The sequence below is a fragment of the Mesocricetus auratus genome, unplaced genomic scaffold (genome assembly GCF_017639785.1).
Source record: "Mesocricetus auratus isolate SY011 unplaced genomic scaffold, BCM_Maur_2.0 Super-Scaffold_100691, whole genome shotgun sequence".
In the NCBI taxonomy this organism is placed as follows: Eukaryota; Metazoa; Chordata; class Mammalia; order Rodentia; family Cricetidae; genus Mesocricetus; species Mesocricetus auratus.
In genome coordinates, this window is record NW_024429267.1 from 56,868,742 (window position 1) to 56,891,489 (window position 22,748).

General features: G+C 50.8%; 1 protein-coding gene across 1 annotated transcript; it reads left to right on the forward strand.

The window, feature by feature from the left end:
• Positions 1-19,698: 19,698 nt before the first annotated feature.
• Ccr8 (C-C motif chemokine receptor 8) lies at positions 19,699-21,306 on the forward strand. The gene has a single exon (XM_005082334.3). It carries the CDS (start codon positions 20,007-20,009, stop codon positions 21,066-21,068), a length of 1,062 nt encoding a protein of 353 aa, XP_005082391.1. The 5' UTR covers positions 19,699-20,006; the 3' UTR covers positions 21,069-21,306.
• Positions 21,307-22,748: the final 1,442 nt, after the last annotated feature.

A 22,748-nucleotide genomic window follows, 5' to 3' on the forward strand; every position in this document is an offset into this window, starting at 1 on the left:
GGTGGATTCTTTAACCACAGGATCAGATCAGGGCTGGGACTTGGTGCAACCCGGAGAGCTCAGACCATCGTGTGTTCAGGGCTGCTGAAGGCAAAAGTTGCCTTGATCTTCATTTAAAATGTAGGAGGTACCTGCGTCCCGGTGAGAAGGAAGTAGGGTGAGAAATGACAAGACGGTGGCATCTCCAGAGTACTGGGACACGGAGCAACGAGAAGGTCGTAAAAGGTGAGTGGGTGGGGCTCGGGCGATGGCTCAGTCCACAAATGTTTGCTGTGTAAGCGTGAAGACCCGAAACCCATCCCGGAGCCCAGGTGAGGAGTCGGGCACAGTGGAGCATGCTTGCAAGCCGGTGCTGTGGAGGCGGAGATGGGAGCTTTCCCTGGGCCTCAACGGCCACCGAGTCTGACCTATTCTGTGAGTTCCAGACCAACCGGAGACACTGGCTCAAAAATGAAGATAGATGGGTTCTGGGGAACAGTGTCTGAAGTAGACGCGGGGTCTGCATACACACGCGTGTGCATTCACACAAGCATGCAACCACATGCACATAGAAAGACTTCAAAAATTGCTGGGCAGTGGTGGCGCACACCTTTAATCCCAGCACTCGGGAGGCAGAGGCAGGTGGATCTCTGTGAATTCGAGACCAGCCTGGTCTACAAGAGCGAGTTCCAAGCCACAGAGAAACTCTGCCTCGAACTCCCCCCCCCCAAAAAAAAGACTTCAAAAATACATGAGATGTGTCTGAATTGAAGCAGAATGAGGAGTTAAGTCAGGGGAGCTCCAAGGCCGGGTGCACACACGGTTCTGCTCTCTGGTATGAAAGTGAAAGGCTACTGAAAGGCTACCACAGCAATGACTTGACAGGTCGAATGAACTCCGCTCCTTTATACAGAAGCCACTGTTAGTGATCATTTTTTCGCAGGCTGCCATTATAAGCAGAATCAAATCAGATAAGGCCAAGCTCTTCTCTCAGCTCAGAAAGTTTCTCCAAAATGGTAGCAGAGAAAGAAAAACAGAGTTTTCATTGAACGCACATCAAACCAGAAAGCCTTACATGTCACAGGACCCCCTGTCACGCGAGCGCTGGGGATGGAACTCGGAGCCTCGCACACACTTGGCAGGTACGCCACCAAGCTCTTAGGTTTTGTTTTCCTGTTTTAAATTAATGTATTCTTTGATAATTTCACACATACACAGTCCGTTCTGATCACACTTATCCCTCCGACTCTCTCTTACCTGCCCCCCCATCAACCACCTCCACTCCTCCCCCAAGTTCCCTTCCCACTTCCACGCCTTTTTATTTTGTTCCTATTATTTTTTGCATGACCCACTTAACCAGGGCCACTCACGTGGACGTGGGTGTAAAGCTACGCATCGGGGCATGAGTAACTCCCAGCAGCCTTTGAAGGCAATAACGTCTTCCCTTCAAGGACTTCTCTGACTTGGGGTGGGGTTCCATGAGCCCCACCCATCTGTGACTGAACGTCTATGGGCTCAGCTTTGTGCAAACCATCCACAGCTTGTGTGAGATCCTGAGTCCAAGGGCTTATCTATGCCACGCCTCAAGACAGCACCTCACCACCCTTCTTCCCGCCACCTCTGACCCTTGCACTCTTTGCCCCCTTCTTCCATGATGGCTTCTGAGGGAGGTGGTATGGACGTGCTGTTTAGTTCTGAACACTCAGAAATCTCTTCTTCTCGGTATGCTGATCACCCACAAGTCTCTGCACTGCCTGCTCCTTGCTGCAAAGCAGAACTCTTCTTTGATGAAGGCTGAGAGCCGCCCTAGACTGTGGGTATAAATGAAAACATTTGGGAGGCACTTTTTTTTTTTTTTTGGTTTTTCGAGACAGGGTTTCTCTGTATTGTTTTGGAGGCTGTCCTGGAACGCACTCTGTAGACCAGGCTGGCCTCGAACTCACAGAGATCCACCTGCCTCTGTTGGGAGGCACTTTTGATGACACGTTCACTTAGCAAAACAAAAGGTGTGTGTTCGCCTCTTGTGCCTTTGGCCTTGCTAGTCGTGGGCCTTGGGGCAGGTGTACAATGCCAAGCATGCACTTAGCACGCTTGTCGTCTGTGGAAAGGGCATGGGACCCAAGTGTAAGTCGGTGGGTTACCTCAGTGACAGATGTACCACTATTGTATCAGTAGACTGTAGAGTGTAGTCTTCCCCGCCATCCGCCTGGGCCCTGCCACAGTTGTAGTCCCCAAATAACACACAAGATGCTATATTAATTATGAAGCTGTTGGCTGTTTGCTTGTTTCTTACTGGCTATCTCTGACTTAAGTATTTAACCCATAATTGTTAATCTAAGTATTTCTCTTACCGGAGGAAAGGGTCTGGACTTCTTACTCTGGCGGTCTACATGGTGTGTGATTTCTGCATCTCTTTCCAAAAATCCTCTTCGACTCCTAGTCCCACCTATCTTGCTTCCCTATTAGCCAACAGTGCTTTATTCAACAACCAATAAGAGACAGATTTACAGAATGACATCTCCCATCAGTAGGCACCTCTTGGCTGGTAAGTTGCTACTGTGGCATGTAAGGTCCAAAACTGGGGAAGACCATTGCTGGCCTTTCTCTGCCGCCGCCTGCCTGCAGAGTAGCTTCCACAAAGGCTATACGGAAGGCATGGGGCTTCCGGTGCCCTCCCAGCACGGCTTCTCTGTATTCTGTAACCAAGGGGTCTTCAGCAATAGGATCTTACCATCCCATTCTTGTGGGCAACCAGCTAGCTCTTAGTTTTCTGAGCCAGGGTTTTGCGATATAGCACAGGCTGGCCATACAGCACATTGTGTGACTCTCCAGTGCTGGAAACCTTGCCTTCTGGAAGGCCTGGCTACTTCTCTTACTCTAGCCAGAAAACCTCTTCCTTCAGCTCTTTCCCATGTTTTTCTTACTGTCTGCATTTGGACTATCTCTTAAAGAGAGAGATTTTATCTGGTCCGTCAAGAGAACATAAAGTATAGTTTATGCAGAATGAGACTATGAAAATTGTTTTTTTTTTAGTTTATGTATTATGAATACAACATCCTGCCTCCATTTATGCCTGCAGGCCAGAAGAGGGCACCAGATCTCATTATGGATAGATGTAAGCCACCATGTGGTTGCTGGGAATTGAACTCAGGACCTCTGGAAGAGCAGTCAGTGCTCTTAACCTCTGAGCCATCTCTCCAGCCCCAAAAATTGGGTTTTAAGGAATCTTGGCATGGTGTGTTAGTGACTTATAACTTCATACTTTTCTTTTTTTTTCAGTTTGGTTTTTTGGGACAGGGTTTCTCTGGGTAGTCCTGGCTGTCCTGGAACTCACTCTGTAGACCAGGCTGGTCTTGAACTCACAGAGTACTTCCTGCCTCTTGCCCCCCCCCCCAGTGCTGGGATTAAAGGTGTGCACCACCACCATCGCCCAGCTATAACTTCATACTTGGTACTTTTCAGGTTACCCTAAAATTAAAAGTAGACATTCTGGGGCTGGAGAGGTGGCTCAGCAGTTAAGAGCACTGGCTGCTTTTCCAGAGGTCCTGGGTTCAGTTCTCAGCGCCCATGCGGTGGCTTGCGGCTCTCGACGCTCCAGTTTCACAGGGTGCAGCACTTGTGACTCCCACAAGGGTGCACTCACGCGGTGCACGTGCACACACTTAGTGCTCGCACACACGTGTCAGATAAGTATATTTTTTTCAGAAAATAAACGGTTTTATACATAAAGACCTTCATCCAACCAACACCACTTCCCAGGCCACAGCAGGAGCAGGCAGCCACTAGGAGGGACGGCAGCTGAGGTCTTAGGATCCATGATGAAAAGGACAGGATAAATACAGCATTTTGAAATTCTGATGGTGACTCCTGGCCAGGAGAGGGGTAATTGACAGTGCTCTTGGTGATTCTAGAGAATAGGACTGTGGGGTTTGGGTGGACTATATTTTGTTACAAGTCTTGAGAAGTACTTCTCTTTTTTTTGCAACTTTTAGAAAAATTAAAATACATTAGAGTCTAGAAATCCCCTCTCTATCACTTTTTCCTAGGTTCATACGTCATGAAGTTTTTTTTTTTTTAATTTCTTCTCTGGTGTTCTGGAGCTAAAGCTATTTTGGTGTTCTACTGAGTTCTTGAGTCATCTGGAAACATGATAACGTTTGTGACCTCAGGTGTCTGTCACCCTGGCTCCTGTGGTGGGCTTGGGCTCTCTTCTGTGAATTTCCCAGCACTTGGCAGTTACCAACGGCTGGAGAAATGTCCCTTCAACACCAGAGGGTGGACTTGGGTTTTTTTTTTTTTTGGAGTGTTGGGGTGTGAATAGCTACAAAAGTCTGCTTAGGTTGAGGGTTTCCATCTGTAGCAGGCTGCCTAGGGCACTCCCGAACAGAAGTCTCTCACAGAACACTGGTGTTGGGTAAGCGGCTTTGAGTCTCCGTGGATTTTGACACTCGTTAGCTTTCCTGACCTTCAGGAGAAAAGGAAGGAAACTCTCAGATCTGATAGGCAATTTTAGTCACATATCAGTGGTCAGAATCAACACACAAAACCCATCAACTTTTCTACATACCAGTGACAACTGTTCTGAGAAAGAAGCCAGCAAAGAACAGTCTCCTTCACAATAGCCTGCACGAAAGCAAGGAGAAGATGGCGGGGCCACCATTTATTAAACCCGGCCGTACGTGTGTGCAAAATTGTAAGGCAAATCTATTGTTAAGACAGCTTGAAAGAGCTAGCTACTCGCTCCTGCCTGAAACTGCAGCCCTCGGGAGTCTAGGACCTGCTGTGCGTTGGAGGATTTCTGTTAGTTGACTATGGAGAGAATCCCTGTTTCAAAAAACAAAACTTAGAACCCTATTCCGCAATGGTGGGCATCACAGGCTTTCATTAAGAATAAGGAGGCAGTGTCTGGAGAGATGGCTCAGCAGCCAAGAACACTTGCTGTTCTTCCAGACGACCCGAGTTTGATTCCTGGCGCCTACGTCAGTGGCTCAAGGCCACCTGTAACTCCAGCTCGTGGGGGTCTGGAGCCCTCTTCTCTCTTCTGGCCTGTTAGGGCACCCACACACATACCCACATATAAATAAAACAATTAAAAACTATTTTTAAAGTCTGGATGCAAGCCCTCATGGCCCCATAACTCTGCATTCTTTGTGTGTGTTTTTTTTTTTTTTTGACAGGGTTTCTCTGTTGTTATAGAGGCTGTCCTGGAACTCGATAGGTAGACCAGGCTGGCTTCGAACTCACAGAGATCCTCCTGCTTCTACCTCCCGAGTTCTGGGATTAAAGGCGTGCGCCACCGACCGTCCGGCTCTCTGCATTCTTTATGGCTGTGAAAAGAGTACCAAGGGGCAAAGCCAAGGGCGAGCCCTGCTTAGTTGGTGCAGTCATCGGGACCCCTGGACCACAGCTGCAGCAGTCACTGATGTCTGGAGGGCAGACTCAGAGGAAACACTTCCCTGGCAGCCTTGTTCAAGCAGCCTGCTCCTGCAGCAATCTTTTCAAAACAAAAATCTTGGGCTGGAGAAATGGCTAAGCAGTTAAGAACACTGGATGCTCTTCCAGAGGTCCTGAGTTCAATTCCCATCAACCACGTGGTGGCTCACAACCATCCGTAATGAGATGTGGTGCTCTCTTCTGGCCTGCAGGGATACATGCAGACAGAACACTGTATACATAACAAATAAATAAATATTTTAAAAAATGTTTCGCAGGGCGTTGGTGGCACACGCCTTTAATCCCAGCACTCGGGAGGCAGAGGCAGGCGGCTCTCTGTGAGTTCGAGGCCAGCCTGGTCTACAGAGCGAGTGCCAGGACAGCCTCCAAAGCCACAGAGAAACCCTGTCTCGAAAAATCAAAAAAATAAAAAATGTTTCAAATGCATATGCAGTGTTACACCTTGGAGCCTGCGATAAGTGGAGGCTTGTTAATTTCTTGTTTTGTTCTTCAAGACAGGGTTTCTCTGTGGCTTTGGAGACTGTTCTGGAACTAGCTCTTGTAGATCAGGCTGGTCTCGAACTCACAGAGATCCGCCTGCCTTTGTCTCCCAAGTGCTGGGATTAAAGGCGTGCACCGCCGCCACCCCGCTGCCTATTATTTCTTAAATGCGCCCAAGGGACCCTTTTTATTGCCTCAGTCTGCTGGACCTTGCCCTTCTCCAAGTCTTATTTTACCTGTGTAGGTGCTCTGCCTGCATGTATGTGCACCGTGTGTGCAGTGCCCACAGAGGCCAGAAGACGGTGCCCGATCCCCTGGCACTGGAGTTACAGGTGGTTGTGAGCTGCCGCGTGGGTGCTGGGAATTAGCTGGGCACTCACTCTGCAGCCTCTGCTAGTAACCGCTGAGCCATCCCCCCAGCCCACTTGGCTTCTCGTAGCAGGAAAGTTGAGGGGGCACCGGAGTTTGAAGCCCTTGGTCACATGACATCCGTAACCAGGATCAAGGAGCACAAACCGCTGCCCCGGCCCCTTTTCTGCCTTACACAGTCCAGGATCCCAACCAGGCAAGGGCGCCGCCCACAGTGAGCATGTCTTCGCATTTCAGCGAGCACGATCAAGATAAACCCCTACAGTCGTGTCTGGGGGCTCATCTCCCCGGAGGGTTCCAGAGCCCGCCAAGCTGACAACTAACCCTGGAATCACAGACGCGGTGGGTGATGGATTGCGCCTTAGACTGGGAGCCAAGTTCCCTCCCGACATGGCTTTTGTCAGTGGTGCGAAAAGGCGCCAGTGTCTGGAGAACTCACCCAGCGATGCTGCCAGTGGCCTTAAGATCACTATCTCAGCGGAAGCTGCCATGCGGGTGCAGATGGGGAGCAGGCAGAAGGTGAGGGTGAGGATGAGGGGGTGCGAGGGCAGGAAGTGTGGGGTTCCCTGAATCTGTGTCTCTTCTCTGCTCTGCCCAGACTGGGTCCTTCGCTGACTGATGGCTCTCGGTGGAGCACGCCTCCCCTATTATTGACCCCTCTCCCGCCTTGGCATCTTACCCACTCATTCACCGCTCCAGGCCGCAGTCTCCCTCCTCCCCCTCCTCTCTCCTCCCCCGCCTCCCCCTCCTCCCTCCTCCGGTTCCCTGTCTTGCCCAGGAAACAGTCTAAGACTTTCAAAGCTAGACTCGGAACTTCAAAAGGTGCCGTCTGTTTGGCTCTCTCTGTTTGAAAATGAGTCTGCCCGCGCGGCGAGGCTTGGGACGGCTTTCTGGAGATGCGGGTTCACTGAAGGCGAAGGTATCTTCAGCGTCCTCTGACGGCCACACGTGCTCCAAGCCCCTGTTTGTTATGGCTCCTGTGAGAGTCGAAGCCATCTCCGAGCCGTTCCCCACATTGTCTAGCAGAGGAAAGGGATGGGTCCAGGTGAAAAACAGGCAAGCAAAAGCCAACAGCAGCCATTGCGCTGCCCCCACGCCTTACTACACGCTGAAGCAGTGATTGTCTTAGCGCTGCTGGCAGATGGCCGGCCGCCTGTGCCCAGGCTTGTGTGCCGCTGCCTTGGCTGAAGCCACCTAGTCAAAGGCCAGCTACTTGCATCTGGTGGCTGCCTAGCACTTGGATGTGAACACCTGGCTTTCTCTCTCCAGGAGGCATCCTGGAGGCATCTCAGAGTCGGTAGAGTTCCCGGTGATGCGAGCTCAGATTCACGTTGAGCTAGGGGCGCAGCCTAGCGGCTCTGCTCTGTGCGCACAGTTCTCGATTCCCTGCTCCAGGCTGTAGGAGGCGCTCTCAGGCTCCAGTCCTGCTTCCACACCATCCTGAAGGTGAGCGCCTCCTTGAATGTGTTTCTTACCTTACCTGCTCTGAGAGACTGTAACCCACGCGCCTTCCACAGAGCAAGAAGGCTGCTGGAGATCAAATCACAGGTGCCTGCCCCCAGGGACTGAGCAGAGCCCCTTGTTTTTTTGTTTGTTTTTTCCTGGCACCTCTAGACTTCAGGCAGTGCCAGGAGAGAAACTGTGGGCCTCTCAGGAACTGTTCACCATGGATCCCGGGAGTCCAGAGCCTGAGAACAGAGGGTGCCTGACTTTGGAGGCACCTGCAATAGGGAGCTCTGCACAGAGCTGGACACTGAGTTGATTGGGGGTCGTTACAAATCCTTCTTCTCCACAGACTTCCCACCTGCTGCCTAAATAGGTTGTGGTAACTCACAGCTGCAGCCCCAGCTGGAGAGGCTGAGGTGCACCGGGCTTGCTGGCCAGCTGGGTTCCATGAGATATTTTGTCTCAAAAAATAAGGTAGAGATTAAGGAGGACACCCAACATAGACCTCTGGCCTCCACACGCAAACACACACACACACACACACACACACACACACACACACAGATTCTACTACCCATCTGGAGAAGGGGACCTTGGTATTAACATTCTCCATGATCCTAGAAATGGATAAAATTGAGAAACCTCAAGAATGTGTGTGAATCGTTATTTATGCACAGGCGATAGATCGTGAGCAAAGCCATTGGGTTCTCTACGCATGCAAAGAAGAAAAGTCATCGGCTTGGTGCCACTTCCCGTCTGCAGCCCTGCGCCCCACACCGGGGCACGAGATGCGTCTTGATAAAAGCAGCATCCTTCCTTCCACCCTAACCACCATCCAGCCGTGAGACCACCACGCTACCACGAAGGCCGCTGCAGGCCTTGCAGAATGTGGTGCCATTGCAGAATGTGCAGGCCTTGCAGAATGGGCTGTTTTGAAGCACCTGTGCAGACAGGGGAGGTTTGTGCGCAAGGCGCATTCACGGGAAACAGCTACGTACCGTGATGGAGAACCTGGGTGGATGCCGTGCGCGAGACACTCACAGACAGGTCTCCTAAGGGCTCACAGCTTCTTTCTTCCCTTTGGTACAATGGATGATGGTGAGAACTTGAGACCAACCCTCTGAAGGCTCCTCGTTATAATTATTAACGCACATCAATTGTACAAAACAACAGGCTGTTCCAGTGTCATTCTCATCCTTGATAGTCCCTTCTTGTCCTTGCTGGCTCTTTAAAAATATATCTTCATTTTATTTATTTTTGTTGTTGTATCGAGGCAAGGCCTCACGACGCAGCTCTGACTGTCCCGGAACTCACTCTGTAGACCAGGCTGGCCTCCAGCTCACAGCGACCCACCTGCCTCTGCCACCTGAGTGCTGGGATTAAAGACGTGCACGGCCCATTTTTATTTCAAAGTTTCCATAGGTGACAGGAAATGCACATTGCACGTGTCTGGGTTAAGTTTTGGACTGGGATAGCATTCTGTTTCCTTCATTTTCCTCCAAATGAGACACCTTCGTTCTGTCTGTATGCGTAATATCCCTGTTGTGACTCGGGCAATGCTTAGAGAGGTAGGAGCATGGTTTCTCGTACAAATCAAGTAAAGGTTCTTCCTTAGATGCAGCTGGTGACCCTGAGCTGAATGCAAACTGAGAAAACAAAGGAGACATTACAGAAACTGTCGGTAAACTAGAAAATGTGCTACGAAGGGATTATTTATGCTGGCATTACGTTTAAAAAAAGGCATTTTTTGTTTCTTGTACATGGATGGATGTTTAGCCTGCCTGTTCTGTGTATCAAGTGTGTGTCTGGTACCCGAGGAGGCCAGAAGAGGGCACAGGACCCCCTGGAGCTGGAGTTGCACCATCAGGGTGCTCCTAACCACTGAGCCTCCCCACCAGCTCCTGACGGTAGAGTTCTTGGTGTTGATGATGGCGCCAAATTTCAGATGAATAAAAGCCTCCTTGCTTTTACAGTATTCATTCACCAGGGATGAAGGAACATAGAGGTACCTGTTATTTTTCTCAAATCACTCAGAAAAATCTATATAGCACAGGGAGAAAATACTGAAGCAAGACTATGAAAATGTTAATACTCGGGCAGTCTGGAAGGTGAGATCACAGTTCTTCGTATGCGCGTTCCAATGTTCCTTTATGTGTCATTCTAGAAGCCTAACACTGTCACCTCCAGGAATTTGGAGGGCCACCTCAGTGCGAAGATTCAAAGTGCAATTATTAACACATACTCGGTGCCAGGTCTCTGGAGAGGAGATGGTTCATCTTCTGAGTGATCCTTTGACATGGAGACTAGCATCTCCCATGATTCCTGCCCATTTCACCCTGGGATGTACAACAACACACCCATGGTTGGCACAGACACAGTCATAGTGTTCATGACCCCTTAATCTGCAATTTTTGTTAAGATAGTGTCTACCACACAGTGTAGGCTGCAGTGTCCTGTGCAGCCCAAGCTGCCTCCCCCAGTCTGGAAAGTGCTCTCCCTCCGCTTCCGGAGTGCAGGGAGCACAGGCCACCAGGCTTGACTCTAATAAGGTTTTTTTTTTTACAATAAGTACTTTTCTGGGCTTTGAAACGGTCTGCCCTATTTCATTCATTACAACTCCCTTAGGCTTTTTGTGATAAGAGACTGTTTAAGGGCTAACTATATAATCTCATCTCTTTTATTCTTTCTACTCATAAGTGTTTGGAGCTTTGGGGGAAAAGGGTTGTGTGGTGGTTTTATTGTCAACTTGATACAATCTGAGATCACCCAGAGTCTGTGAGGAATCGTCCAAACCAGATAGACCTGTGGGTGTGGCTGTGGGAACCGTCTTCACTGCCTTCATTGATATGGAAAGGCACTGTGGGTGGCGCCATTCCCTGGGGTTGGAGTCCTGGGCTGAGTAAGAGAGAAGGAAGCTGGCCAAGAACAACTCAGGAGCATGCATGCACCCATTTCTCTCTCCTCTTGGCTGTGGTGCCACCAGTGGCTTTAAGCCCATCACTGTGTTGTTCCCACAGTGATGAACCGTGGCTGGGATTGTGAGCCAAGCAGACCTCTTGGTCCCTGTAGTGGCCTGAATGACACTGCCCCCCCCCTCATATATTTGGATGCTTGGTTCTACCTGGGTGGGACTGTGTAGGAAGGATGAGAAGGCGTGGCCTTGTTGGAGGAGGTGTGTTACTGGAGGTGGGCTCGGGCTTCAGAAGTCCGTGCCAGGTCCTGTCTGTCTCTGTTGGAAACCTCTCAGGTACTTTCTCCAGCGCCATGCCTGCCATGGCGATAATGAACTCTGAAACTGTAAGCCAGCCCCCAACTAAACGCTGCCCTTTATAAGAGTTGCTGTGGTTGCCAGGCAGTGGTTGGCCCAAGCCTTTAATCCCAGCAGAGGCAGGTGGATCTCTGTGAGTTAGAGACCAGCCTGGTCTGCAGAGCTAGCACTAGAACAGGCACCAAAGCTACACAGAGAAACCCTGTCTTGAAAAAATCAATCAGTGAATCAATGAATCAATCAATCAATGAGGAGTTGCTGTGGTCATGGTGTCTCTTCACAGCAATAGAACAAGGGCTATGACAATCCCCCAGACTGCTTTTTGTCAGCGTGTTATACCATGGCGACAGAAATAAAACTAAATCTCATGTTAGAAGATGAATCTTGGGATTACTGAGTGTCAGAATCTCTCCTTCTCAGGTTCTCTCCAGGCCTCGTGAAGGAGGGGCACCAGTGAAGTCCCTCACGCTCCACCTCAAAGACGAGAGATACAATCAGTTTTTCTTGTACAGAGTACTATAAACACCTTGAAAAAGCACCTGAAAATATGAATGCCCTGTTGTTAACCACGGTTTTCCCCATTCAGCCTTGTGATCTTGTGTATGTGTGGTGTGTGTGTGTGTGTGGTGTGTGTGGTGTGTGTACCTGTATGTGTGTGGTGTGTGCATACGTGTGTTTGCTAGCTAGAGTGGTTGATCATGTAGAGATCATAAAAGGGTATCAGGTGACCTCTGTCACTCTCTACCTCCTCCTCGGGGGCAGGGTCTCTCCAAAAACCTTGGATTTGGAATTTCTGTGGTGGGTTGACATCAGCGAGCCCAGAAATCCTCTTGCTTTTTCTCCTCTTAGAGCGGGGTTACAAGCTTTTGCAAGAGCATCAGCTTGCTACGTGGGGGCTGGGATTCAAACCCTGGTCCTCATGAGGCGGAGCCATTTCTCCATCCCGTGGCAGGAGGCCTGTGCCAGTGGCTTCAGGGTGGTCAGATGTACAGAGGACCCTCCCCCACGGCATCGTGGCTCATTCGTTCATTCGGTTTTTTGCCCATCCCTCTTCCTCAGAGATCTCCGCTGTTTTGTTTTGAAGATCTACTTCATCCGGACAGACGTTTCGCCTGCATGTTTGTCTGCACACCACATGCCTGCCTGGTGCTGGAGAAGGCCAGAAGAGGGCCTCACATCTCCTAGCCTGGAATTAGAGACAGTTGTGAGCTGCTGTGTGTGTGCTGGGAACTGAACCCAGGTCCTTTGGAAGAGCAGCCGGTGCTCTTAGCCCTTGAGCCATTCTAGCCCTTTCTTTTTCTTTCTTTTCTTTTTTTTCTTTTCTTTTCTTTTTTTTTTTTTTTTTTTTTTTTTTGGTTTTTCGAGACAGGGTTTCTCTGTAGCTTTGGAAGCTGTCTTGGAACTCACTCTGTAGACTAGGCTGGCCTCGAACTCACAGAGATCCGCCTGCCTCTGCCTCCCGAGTGCTGGGATTAAAGGCGTGCGCCACCAACGCCCAGCTTAGCCCTTTATTTTTCATTACGATTGGCATAAGCTACTCCATTTCAATTCTGAGAAGTTTCGATACAGAAAATGCTAAAGGGTTCTTCCTAGCGTCATCTTTGTCTTTTCTTGGTGTTTACCATACAACAGGTTTTAATGCATGTTAGTGAGTCGGAGCCCTGGGCTGCTCTTCAGGAAGCTTCAGTGCTGGCTCGGGCCCTACTGCCAAAGAGATGTGTGCATGTGTGCATGTGTCCTTGTATTGATGTGTGTACATGTGTGCACGTGTCCTTATTGATGTATGTGCATGTGTGCAAGTGTCCTTGTGTTGATGTGTGTGTGCACGTGTCCTTGTGTTGGTGTGTGTGTGTGTGTGTGTGTGCGCGTGCGCGCGCACGCGCGTGCATGTGCGTGCAGAGGCCAGAAGTCGATGTTAGGCATCTTCCTCAGCCACTTTCTACTCCATCGGTTGAGAAGGAGGCTCTCCCTGAACCTGGAACTTGCAGCTTCTGCCAGAGGGTCTGCTGTGGGGCTCCATGGGTCCCCTGCAGGCCGTGCTTGTAGGCAGATGCTCTGTGCCCCTTCCTTACGTGGGTTATGGAAATCCCAGCTGAGGTCCCCACAGTTGCTCAACCCTCCTTCCAACCTGCTGTGTTATTTGGAGTGACTCAGTTCTGTGGACTTAAACATGCACAGGGAGGGAGTGTGTCTGAGAGGCAGGAGACAGACTCACTGGGGAGGCTGCTTCCTTCCCTGTACTGCATGAGAAGCGTCTGAGATGGCAATGTTTCTTTCCATACCTGGGGCTAATTATAATCTTCTGAGTCTCATCACTTGGGAGAGAAGAGGGACAGTGTGCCTTCTCGAATCTTCTTCACTCTAAAGTAAGACTGGGAATTCTGGGAACCTAGTGCAGTGAGAAATAAGGCCACCCCCTGGCAGAGCCATCCCAGCGGTTCGACTGGGTTTCTGGGTGACAGAATGTGGCCATTGATTTGGGAGCTACCCATGACTTTGTCTTTATCATCAGCTACTTAAAAGTAAAATACTTTTTTTAAGGGAAAGGGATTGGAGAGATGGCTGGGCAGTCAGTATGCACTGCTCTTGTAGAGGACCAAGTTCAGTTCCCAGAACCACATGGGAGGCCCACAGCTGCCTGCAACTCCAGCTCCATGGGATACCTCATCCTCCAAGGACACTTGGGTGCACGTTTGCATATGCACAGATACACATAAGTAAAAGTAAAGCAAATTGCCTGGTGTGGTGATTTGAATCCTAGTTTTAATCTCAGCACTCAGGAGGCAGAGTCAGGCAGGCCTCTGTAGGTACCAGGCCAGCTTAGTTTACGTAGAAAGTTCCAGGCCAGCCAGGGCTGCACAGTAAGACCCTGGGGTCTCAAGTAAATCTTTATAATCAGCTTCTGATGCTTTGAACAGATGCTCAGGGACCCTGCCTCACCTCTTTTTTCTCATCCTCCTCTCTTTATGTTTCTTTCCTTTTTTCCCTTTTTTCTTTTCTTTTCTGTTTTGTTTTGAGACAAGGTTTCATGTAGCCCAGGCTGGCCTTGATCTTACAGTGTATCTGAGGAGCGCTGTGAACCCCCAGTCTCCCTGCCTCCACTTTTCAGGTTCTGGGATCCTGTGTGCACACCCCCAAGGTCTCTCTTCTTCAGCTGCCTGTCTGCAGACCAGAATTCCACAGAGGGAATAGCACCTCCTCCCCAGTCAGTAGTCCCAATCTCTGGAATTCGTACTTGGGGGTAAAGGTCTTCACAAATGTGATCCAATCAATGGTCTTGAGATGAGGGGGTTACTGTGGGTTACCCGAATGGTCCCCAGATATAGTCACAGGGTTTACAGATGAGAAGCAGGGAGATACGAAGATGGAGACCACGATGGAGGGTTGTGGCTGAAACCCCAACGTTGCTGGGTAGGACCTGGAAGAAACAGGGAGGGGCTGCCCTTTGAGTTTCCTGGGGAAGGCCGTGTGGGTAAATGGCGGCCATCTGGTCTCCAGGACGCTGGAGGAGACTAACGCACATGTCCCCGCCCTGGCGCATCACCGATGAGGTTGGATTCGTAGTTTCCACTGACACGACAAGAGCATCAGCAGCATCGTGGGTCCCGAGTTCACCGACAGCTCAACGCTGGTATTTCCTTATCGCACTCCACACTATCTGAAAGGTCGGGGCTTTCCCCAGGCTCGGGTAAAACCTCCGGCTGAGGAGAATTGTGCAGGTCTGAGTTCAGGTGCCAGAAGAGGCTTCTAAAAATCAGAAGAGAATTGAGACCCATGAGTCACAGAACAGAGGCTGAGAGGGACGCACCGTCCCCTGAAGTAGCATCTAGGCACTGAGGCCAGAGAGACAGACTTGATAGAATGCTCGCCCTGCAGCCGGGAGGACCTGCACTCGGTCCCTAGAACTCATGTTCCATGACAAAACCAGGCCGGTAGCAGGTGTCTGCAGTCCTAGGTCTCGGGGAGGCAGAGTTAAGTGGATCGCTGGAGCTCGCTGGCCAGCCAGCCTAGCCAAATTAGGAGGTCCAGGCCAGCTAGAGGCCACCTCAAAACAGCAGAAACTAATGGTAGGAGTAGCCGGGCAGTGGTGGCCACGCCTTTAATCTCAGCACCTGCGAGGCAGAGGCAGGTGGATCTCTGTGAGTTCAAGGCCAGGCTGGAACTCTACAAAGCGAGTTCCAGGGCAGCCAGGACTGTTACACAGAGAACCCCTGTCTTGAAAAACAAACAAAACAAAACAGACAGAGATGGTGCTGGAGAGGTGGCCCAGTGGTTAAGACTCTGGCTGCTCTTCTGGGGGACTGGGGTTTGGTTCCCAGCACCCAAATAGCAGCTCATAATGGTCTGTAACTCTAGTCCCAGTGAGAAACCCTCCACTGGCATACACGTGATGCATAGACATTCAGACAAAACACCAATACACGCCAAATAAATAAGTTTAAAAAACAGCTAACAAAAACAGAATAACAGTAAAGGTTATCCTGCCTCCTCACACACGGACACACACACCAGTGAAATAGGTCTGAGAGAACATCGTACCTTCCTTGTCCCTGGTATTACTTGCTTTCCTCTTGGCTGTGGCAAAACACTCCACCAAGCAACTTCAAGTGTGGTTGGTGGTTGATCCCAGTTGTCAACTGAATGAGATCTGGAATTATCCCGATTAGTTTAATCAAGATGCAAGACAAACACCCTATGGGTGGCATCACTCCCTGGACTGGATAAAAAGGGGAAAGACAGCTGAGCCCAGCATGCATTGCTCTGTTCCCCGATTGTGAACACAGCCACCAGCAGTCTTATCTTCTGACCTCTCTACATGGCCAACTGTGAGCCTGATAAACATTTTCTCCCTTAAGTTGCTTTTGTTAGAGCGGGTTACCACCGCAACAGAAAAGTAAGGTCCCTCAGATGGGAATAAAGTGTTTGTCTTTGTCTTTGTCTGTTTTATTGGGTCCAGGATCCCGGGACTGAACGGTGCTGCCCACACTTAGGGTGAGTTCCCACTTCAACTGATATCCCCAGAAAACCTTTCACAGATGTGTCGGAAGCATGCCTCCTCAGCGATTCTGATCTTGCTGTGTGAGCAGTTAGAATCACCCTTCACACTCCGGCTCCCAAGGAGACCAGTGCAACCTTCCCTGTTGCTCCTCATGGCAGGACAACGAGCTTCTGTGGTTGGCAGGATGGGGAGAGCTTAGTTACAGCAGGTCAGCTAGAGGGGTGGGCAAGTCCTCTGTGGCCTTCCTGGGTCTGCCTGATCGAGGGGCTCTGTTTATGTCCTTAGCTCTTGAGAGCCAGGCAAGACATCGCCTTCCATGCTGGTAGCTGTTACCCCACTGGCCTGGTCTCAAACTGCAGAAGTAAGCTATGTGTTGAAGTTACAGATCCCTGAAGAGCCAATGGCTGTTGCTCTATGGAAGGAAGCATAGGGTTAGCAAGCATGTCGGCTATTCAGATGCCACTGTGGAATTGAGCAGTCTAGGGACATGGTGGCATACATCAATAATTCCAGCTATTTGGGTTGTCTGGGACTGGAGGGTCATAATATTTTCAAAAGAGAGAGAGAGAGAGAGAGAGAGAGAGAGAGAGAGAGAGAGAGAGAGAGAGAGAGTGTGTGTGTGTGTGTGTGTGTGTGTGTGCACTCTCTACCTTACACTTTTCTGAGACAGGGTCTCTCACTGAGGCAGCTGAAACAGCTGTACATCAAACTCCAGGATCCCGCTGTGTCCACACCGGTGCTGGGATTGTAGATACACACCACCGCACTGACCTTGTCCTGGGGGACAAAGCTGGGTCTTTATCCTTGCATAGCAAACAATTGAGTTATGTCCCAGCTGCTGCTGCTTCTTTTTAAAGATTTATTTATTTATTATACAATGTTCTGTTTGCATATATGCCTGCAGGCCAGAAGAGGACACCAGATCTCATTACAGATGGTTGTGAGCCACCATGTGGTGCTGGGAATTGAACTCAGGACCTCTGGAAGAGCAGCCAGTGCTGTTAACCTCTGAGTCTTCTTCTTCTTCTTCTTCTTCTTCTTCTTCTTCTTCTTCTTCTTCTTCTTCTTCTTCTTCTTCTTCTTCTTCTTCTTCTTCTTCTTCCTCTTCTCCTTCTTCTCCTTCTCCTCCTTCTCCTCCTCCTTCTTCAAATTTAAAGTCTGTAACCATCTTCTAAATAGTCTTTATTGGTTGGATGAAAAATAAAAAAGAAGAGGACGTGACTGCTCCTAGGTATGGAGGGAGAGAACATTTACTGTAGGTAAAGGGAGCACATAGCAGAGGCAGGGGCTTCTGGGAGAAGCCACAGTGGACACGACCCTGAGCCGGGGCCCTGTGAGGAGAGAGAGGGGGACGGGGAGAGCAGCTGCTGACCAAGGGGGGTGGCGTGGGCCAAGAGACTGGTCAAGGGAGTAGACAGAAAAGACCAGGTAACCAAATGGCTGGATTATACAGGGACGCAGCTGGGCTGGAGGGTTGGGGGAGAGGGTGGGGTATGGCAGCCATACCCTATAACAGGGAGGGAGAAAAGCCAGGTCTGCTGTGACATGTTAAATAGGCACCTTGGCGTTTGGCAGGGGTGGGAGGTAGGGGATGGGGGTGGGGGGTGTTGACACCTAACAGTGCTGACTCTTTTTTTCCCTGCTTGGGTTCTAGAGAACAACCTTAGAGCTGTCACAGGTTCTGTTTTAATCTTCCTTTCTGGACAGCTCTCCTCCCCACCCCCACATCATCACCGTCCTTTGGAGTGCAGGGACCCCTGCTCGCCTCTGCCGCAGATCTGAGGGGAAGAGACAGGCAGAGTCGGCTGAAGCTTGAGAGTAGAGAGCCCCCGGCCTCGTAGCTGCAGCACAGAAGCCATGCCGGCCCTCTGGAGGCAGGGGCAGGGGCAGGGCTGTCTCCACACCAGCTCTATTGCCTTTTCCGCTCTTCGGATTGGCTGAGGCAAGACATATAGCTGAGGCGGAGAGGAAGAGGAGGCGACACCGCGGCAGGCATGCAGCAGACGGAGAGTGGGCAACTGTGAAACCTCAGAGCCAAGGCTGCTCAGGTACCTAGGGCGCTTCCTAGGGTGAGGGCGCAGAGGCCGTGCAGGGCGGCTCTTATCTCCTCACAGAGAGGTCAGGGGAAGACTATGGTTTCCCAGATTATTTTTTAAAAACTTGAGTGTCTCCAGAGTCTGAGCCCACACTCTTGGGAACGTCTTGGTGGTTGATGGGAGCACCACGCCCCCTGCTCTCTCCAGGACATGGGAGGAAGTGAAAAGCCCACAAGAGTGGAAAATTCGGCAAAAAGAGCTTTCCTGGGGTCAGCCCTTCCACACAAGACGTTTCCTCTGTCACACTCTCTTGTCTGTCTTCCAGTGAAGTTTTACAAGTGGGGGATGTGGGGCTGTGGGGATGGAACCCAGGACCTTGTGCATGCTAAGCATGTATTCTACCAGGGAGCTATAATTTTTATTCCACATTATTTTATTTTGTGAGTGTCTGAATATTTGCATATGCATGTACAGGTCAGAGGTCAACCTCAGTGCCATCGCTCAAGTGCTTCTTGGGACAGTTTCTCTTTGGCTTTGTGTTCACGAAGCAGCCCAGGCTGGCCAGAGCCCCTGAGACCTCCCTGTCTCTGCCTCCAGCACTGGGATTACAGGAACTCGCCGCCACACGTGAGTTTTGGGGTTGAATCGAGGTCCACATGCTTGTTCCGCAAGCACCTTACTGAGCTACGTCTTCCCTGGTGTCCGTTTTTGATATGACTGAATTGTTGCCTTCATTAATTAAGTTTACTTCTGGAAAACCTGATGCTTTTCATTTTTACTGTATGTTGGGCTCATTTTTTTCTATTGCATTTTAAATTGTTTCTGGGGATTATGAAAACAATGAAAGAATGAAATAAATTTATGAATATCATGGATACATCTATTTTTATTTTATATTTATTGGTGCTTTGCCATGGGTGTTGGATCTCCTGGAACTGGAGTTACAGACAGTTGTGAGCTGCGGTGTGGGTGCTGGGAATTGAACCAGGGTCCTCTGAAAAAGCGGTCAGTGCTCTTAACCACTGAGTCACCTCTCCAGCTCCCTTGGGATATACATCTAAAGTGAAATATAAAATGAGACATCATTTATGTAACTCATGAATGGATACACAAATGTTGTATGTTGTATATTCATATACATTTTGTTTGTTTGAGACAGGGTTTCTCTGGGTAGCCCTGACTGTCCTGGAACTCACTCTGTAGACCAGGCTGGCCTTGAACTCAGAGATCCGCCTGCCTCTGCCTCCCGAGTGCTGGGGCTAAAGACATGTGCCATCACATCCTGCCTGTATAGAGTTTATGGATACATAAAATGAAGGAGAAGCCAGACACAGACTATAACCCCAGCACTTGAGAATCAGAGGCAGGTGGATCTCTGCAAGTTTGAGGGTCTGAGGTCAGCCTGGTTCTATGAAAGCCAGGGCTACATAGTGAGAGTCTATTTCAAAATGCAATAATTAATTAGTTAAAATTGGGGGAGGGAGCCGGGCGTTGGTGACAAACACCTTTAATCCCAGCACTTGGGAGGCAGAGGCAGGCGGATCTCTGTGAGTTTGAGGCCAGCCTGGTCTACAAAGTGAGTTCCAGGACAGCCTCCAAAACCACAGAGAAACCCTGTCTCGAAAAAAACAAAAAAAAATTGGGGGAGGGAGAAAGGGAGACAGAGGAGGGGGGAGAGGGAGAGAGGAGCCAGGCAAGGGTACCGCATGGTACTGAGTGGTAAAACTAGCCTCGGGGAGGCTAAGGCAGGGGGCCAGCCTGAGCTACATACCTAGTTCTAAAACCCCCTGGTGTGACCCTGTGTAAAGAAGCAGGGTCTAGGGAGAGGGTGGCATTGAGGTAGGGCACTTGTATCCCATTAACACCCTGCCGTTGAGTCCCAGGGAGAGAGGGGAGGGCCTTAAGGGCTTCAGGGTGTGGATACAATTTCCAGTATCTCTCTCCCGCACCTCTGTGGCCAGGTCCTCCAGCCCGGATGGATCACACCCTGGATCCCAACGTCACGGTGACCGACTACTACCCCGACGTCTTCACCACCCCCTGTGACACGGAGTCCGCCGTCAGAGGCGGAAGGTTGCCCCTCGCCGTCTTCTACTGCATCCTGTTTGTGCTGGGCCTTCTGGGCAACGGCCTGGTCATCCTGGTCCTCGTGGCCTGCAAGAAGCTGGGGAGTATCACCGACATCTACCTCCTGAACCTGGCCGTTTCCGACCTGCTTTTCGTCTTCTCCGTCCCCTTCCAGACTCACTACCTGCTGGACCAGTGGGTGTTCGGGACTGCGGTGTGTAAAGCGGTGTCTGGCTTTTACTACGTCGGCTTCTTCAGCAGCATGTTCTTCGTCACCCTCATGAGCGTGGACAGGTACCTGGCGGTCGTGCACGCCGTCTACGCCCTCCGAGTGAGGACGGCCAGAGTGGGCGGCGCCCTGAGCCTGGCGGTGTGGCTGACCGCCGTGGCAGCCACGCTCCCGCTGCTGGTGTTCTACCAGGTGGCCCCTGACGACGGCACTCTGCAGTGCTTCCCGTTTTACGACAACCAGTCTCTGAGGTGGAAGCTCTCCGTGCACTTCGAGGTCAACGTCCTGGGCCTGCTTCTCCCCTTCGCCGTCCTCCTGTTCTGCTACATCAGGGTCCTGCAGCAGCTGCGGGGCTGCCAGAACCACAACCGGACCAGGGCGGTCAAGCTGGTGCTCGCCGTGGTCATCGCGTCCTTGCTCTTCTGGGTCCCGTTCAACGCCGTGCTCTTCCTCGGGTCCCTGCACGACCTGCGCGTCCTGGACGGCTGCGCCGTGAGCCAGGGGCTCGCTCTGGCCACCCACGTCACGGAAGTCATCTCCTTCACACACTGCTGCGTGAACCCCGTCATCTACGCCTTCATAGGGGAGAAGTTCAAGAAGAACCTGGCGGCCGTGTTTCAGAAGAGCTGCAGCCACATCTTCCTGCACGTCGGGGGGCGAGCGCCGCTGGGGGCGTGGGAGAGGCAGCTGTCCTCCAATCAGCGGTCTTCTCACTCCTCCACCCTGGACTACATCTTGTGAGGAGGGTGTTGTGCGCCGGCTCTGCTCCCTGGACAAAAAGCGACCTCGTGGTTTGGGGATTTCTTTGTGCCTGCGTTCATGAGAGGCGGCGTTTTGTAATTTTTTTTCTCTCTCTCACTTGTAATGACCTGGCCAGGCTTTGCTTTCTTAAAATGTATTGAGAAATATTCCCTTTTTAAAAAAAATCTATTTTCTGAGACGGTTTGTGTAAATAAAAAGGCATTGCTTTCTCTTTGAAGGTTTGATACAGTTTGTCAATAAGCCCATCCGGGGCACTTCTGTACAAAGACTTGCATTTAATTTACCAGCGCCACCTGCTGTCTACCGACTGGCGGCATCACCAGCTGCCTACGTTGCAAAGGTTGGAGTTCATTTCCCTCAGTGTGTATCTGTGTGCCCACACGCCGTGTCATTCATTCCTGGAGAGCCAGAAAGCTACGTTCGGCCACCCCTCCCAAACACGCCAATTAAACAGGACACGGAGCTGGAGGCGTGGCTCAGTGCCTAAGAGCACCGACTGCGCTTGCCACAGCGCCCGAGTTTGGCCCCCAGTACCCAGGTCTGGCAGGTTGGTGTCGCAGTTCGTAACTGCTTGTAGCTCCAGCTCTGGGGAACCCAATGCCTGAGCACAGACTCCACCCACCCCATCCACACAGCTTTTTAAAAATTGAGAAAAGTCACAGTGAAATGCCTAGGTTTATTCTATGTGGTCGCGTTGGGAAAAGGAGCTAATAAAGGGGTCCAGTGAACCCCCAAGTCCATCTTCTGGTCTGACCTGAGGCCTGGGTTTAAATAGATGGCACGCGGTAGGCAGAGCTAAGGAGTCTGGTTAGGGTGTGGTCCTGCCCATCATCACCGTCCAGGCTCGCCTCTCCTGCAGGGTGGTCTGGCAAGTTGCAGAACCGTGAGCCATCTCTTGCTGGAGGCAAGTTCAAGCCTCTCCTCTGGCTGGTTTTGACTTCAGCCTTTCCCTTCTCCAGCATGAGATGCCTGGGGAGGTTATACCTGGGCTCCAAGTCTCTCCTCTGACATAGGATCCCTGGGGAAGCTTTAACTCTTCAGAGTCTATTGTCTCCATGGTCTCGTAGTCAATGGGAGGAGCATAAGTGCCCTCCCGCTAGAGTGGTTCCAGTCAAAAACTTGCCTGTCGGGCTGGAGAAGTGGCCCAAAGGATAAGGGCACTGGCTGCTTTCCCAGAGGTCTGAGTTCAATTCCCAGCAACCACATGAGATCTGGTGCCCTCTGCTGGTGTAAAGACGTACATGCAGGTGCTCTGTCAAGGGAAGGCTGAAGAGCGGTCCTAGACTCCAGGGATGGGTCACGTGACCTACGAAATGCACGGGGGATGCTTTGGGGACATCTGGTAACTTACATTTGGACTACGGGATTGCATGCAGACAAGCAAAGCTTCGCAAACATGCCCAGCAGTGCTGCGACACGGTTGGCATTACCTGCCTGCTGTTGGATATGAGTCCCATCTGTTTGGTTCATTGCTACATCCCAGAACCCAGGCTTTGTTTGTCTGCCAGGTGAGCTGGGGCTGGAGAGGCGACTCAGCAGGTAAGAGGGCTCACCACTCTCGAAGAGGACCCAGGCTCGATTCCCAATGCTCGCCTGTGGGCTCACAGCCTCCTGTAACCCAGCTACGGGGAATTCAATGCATGCCACACACATAAACTC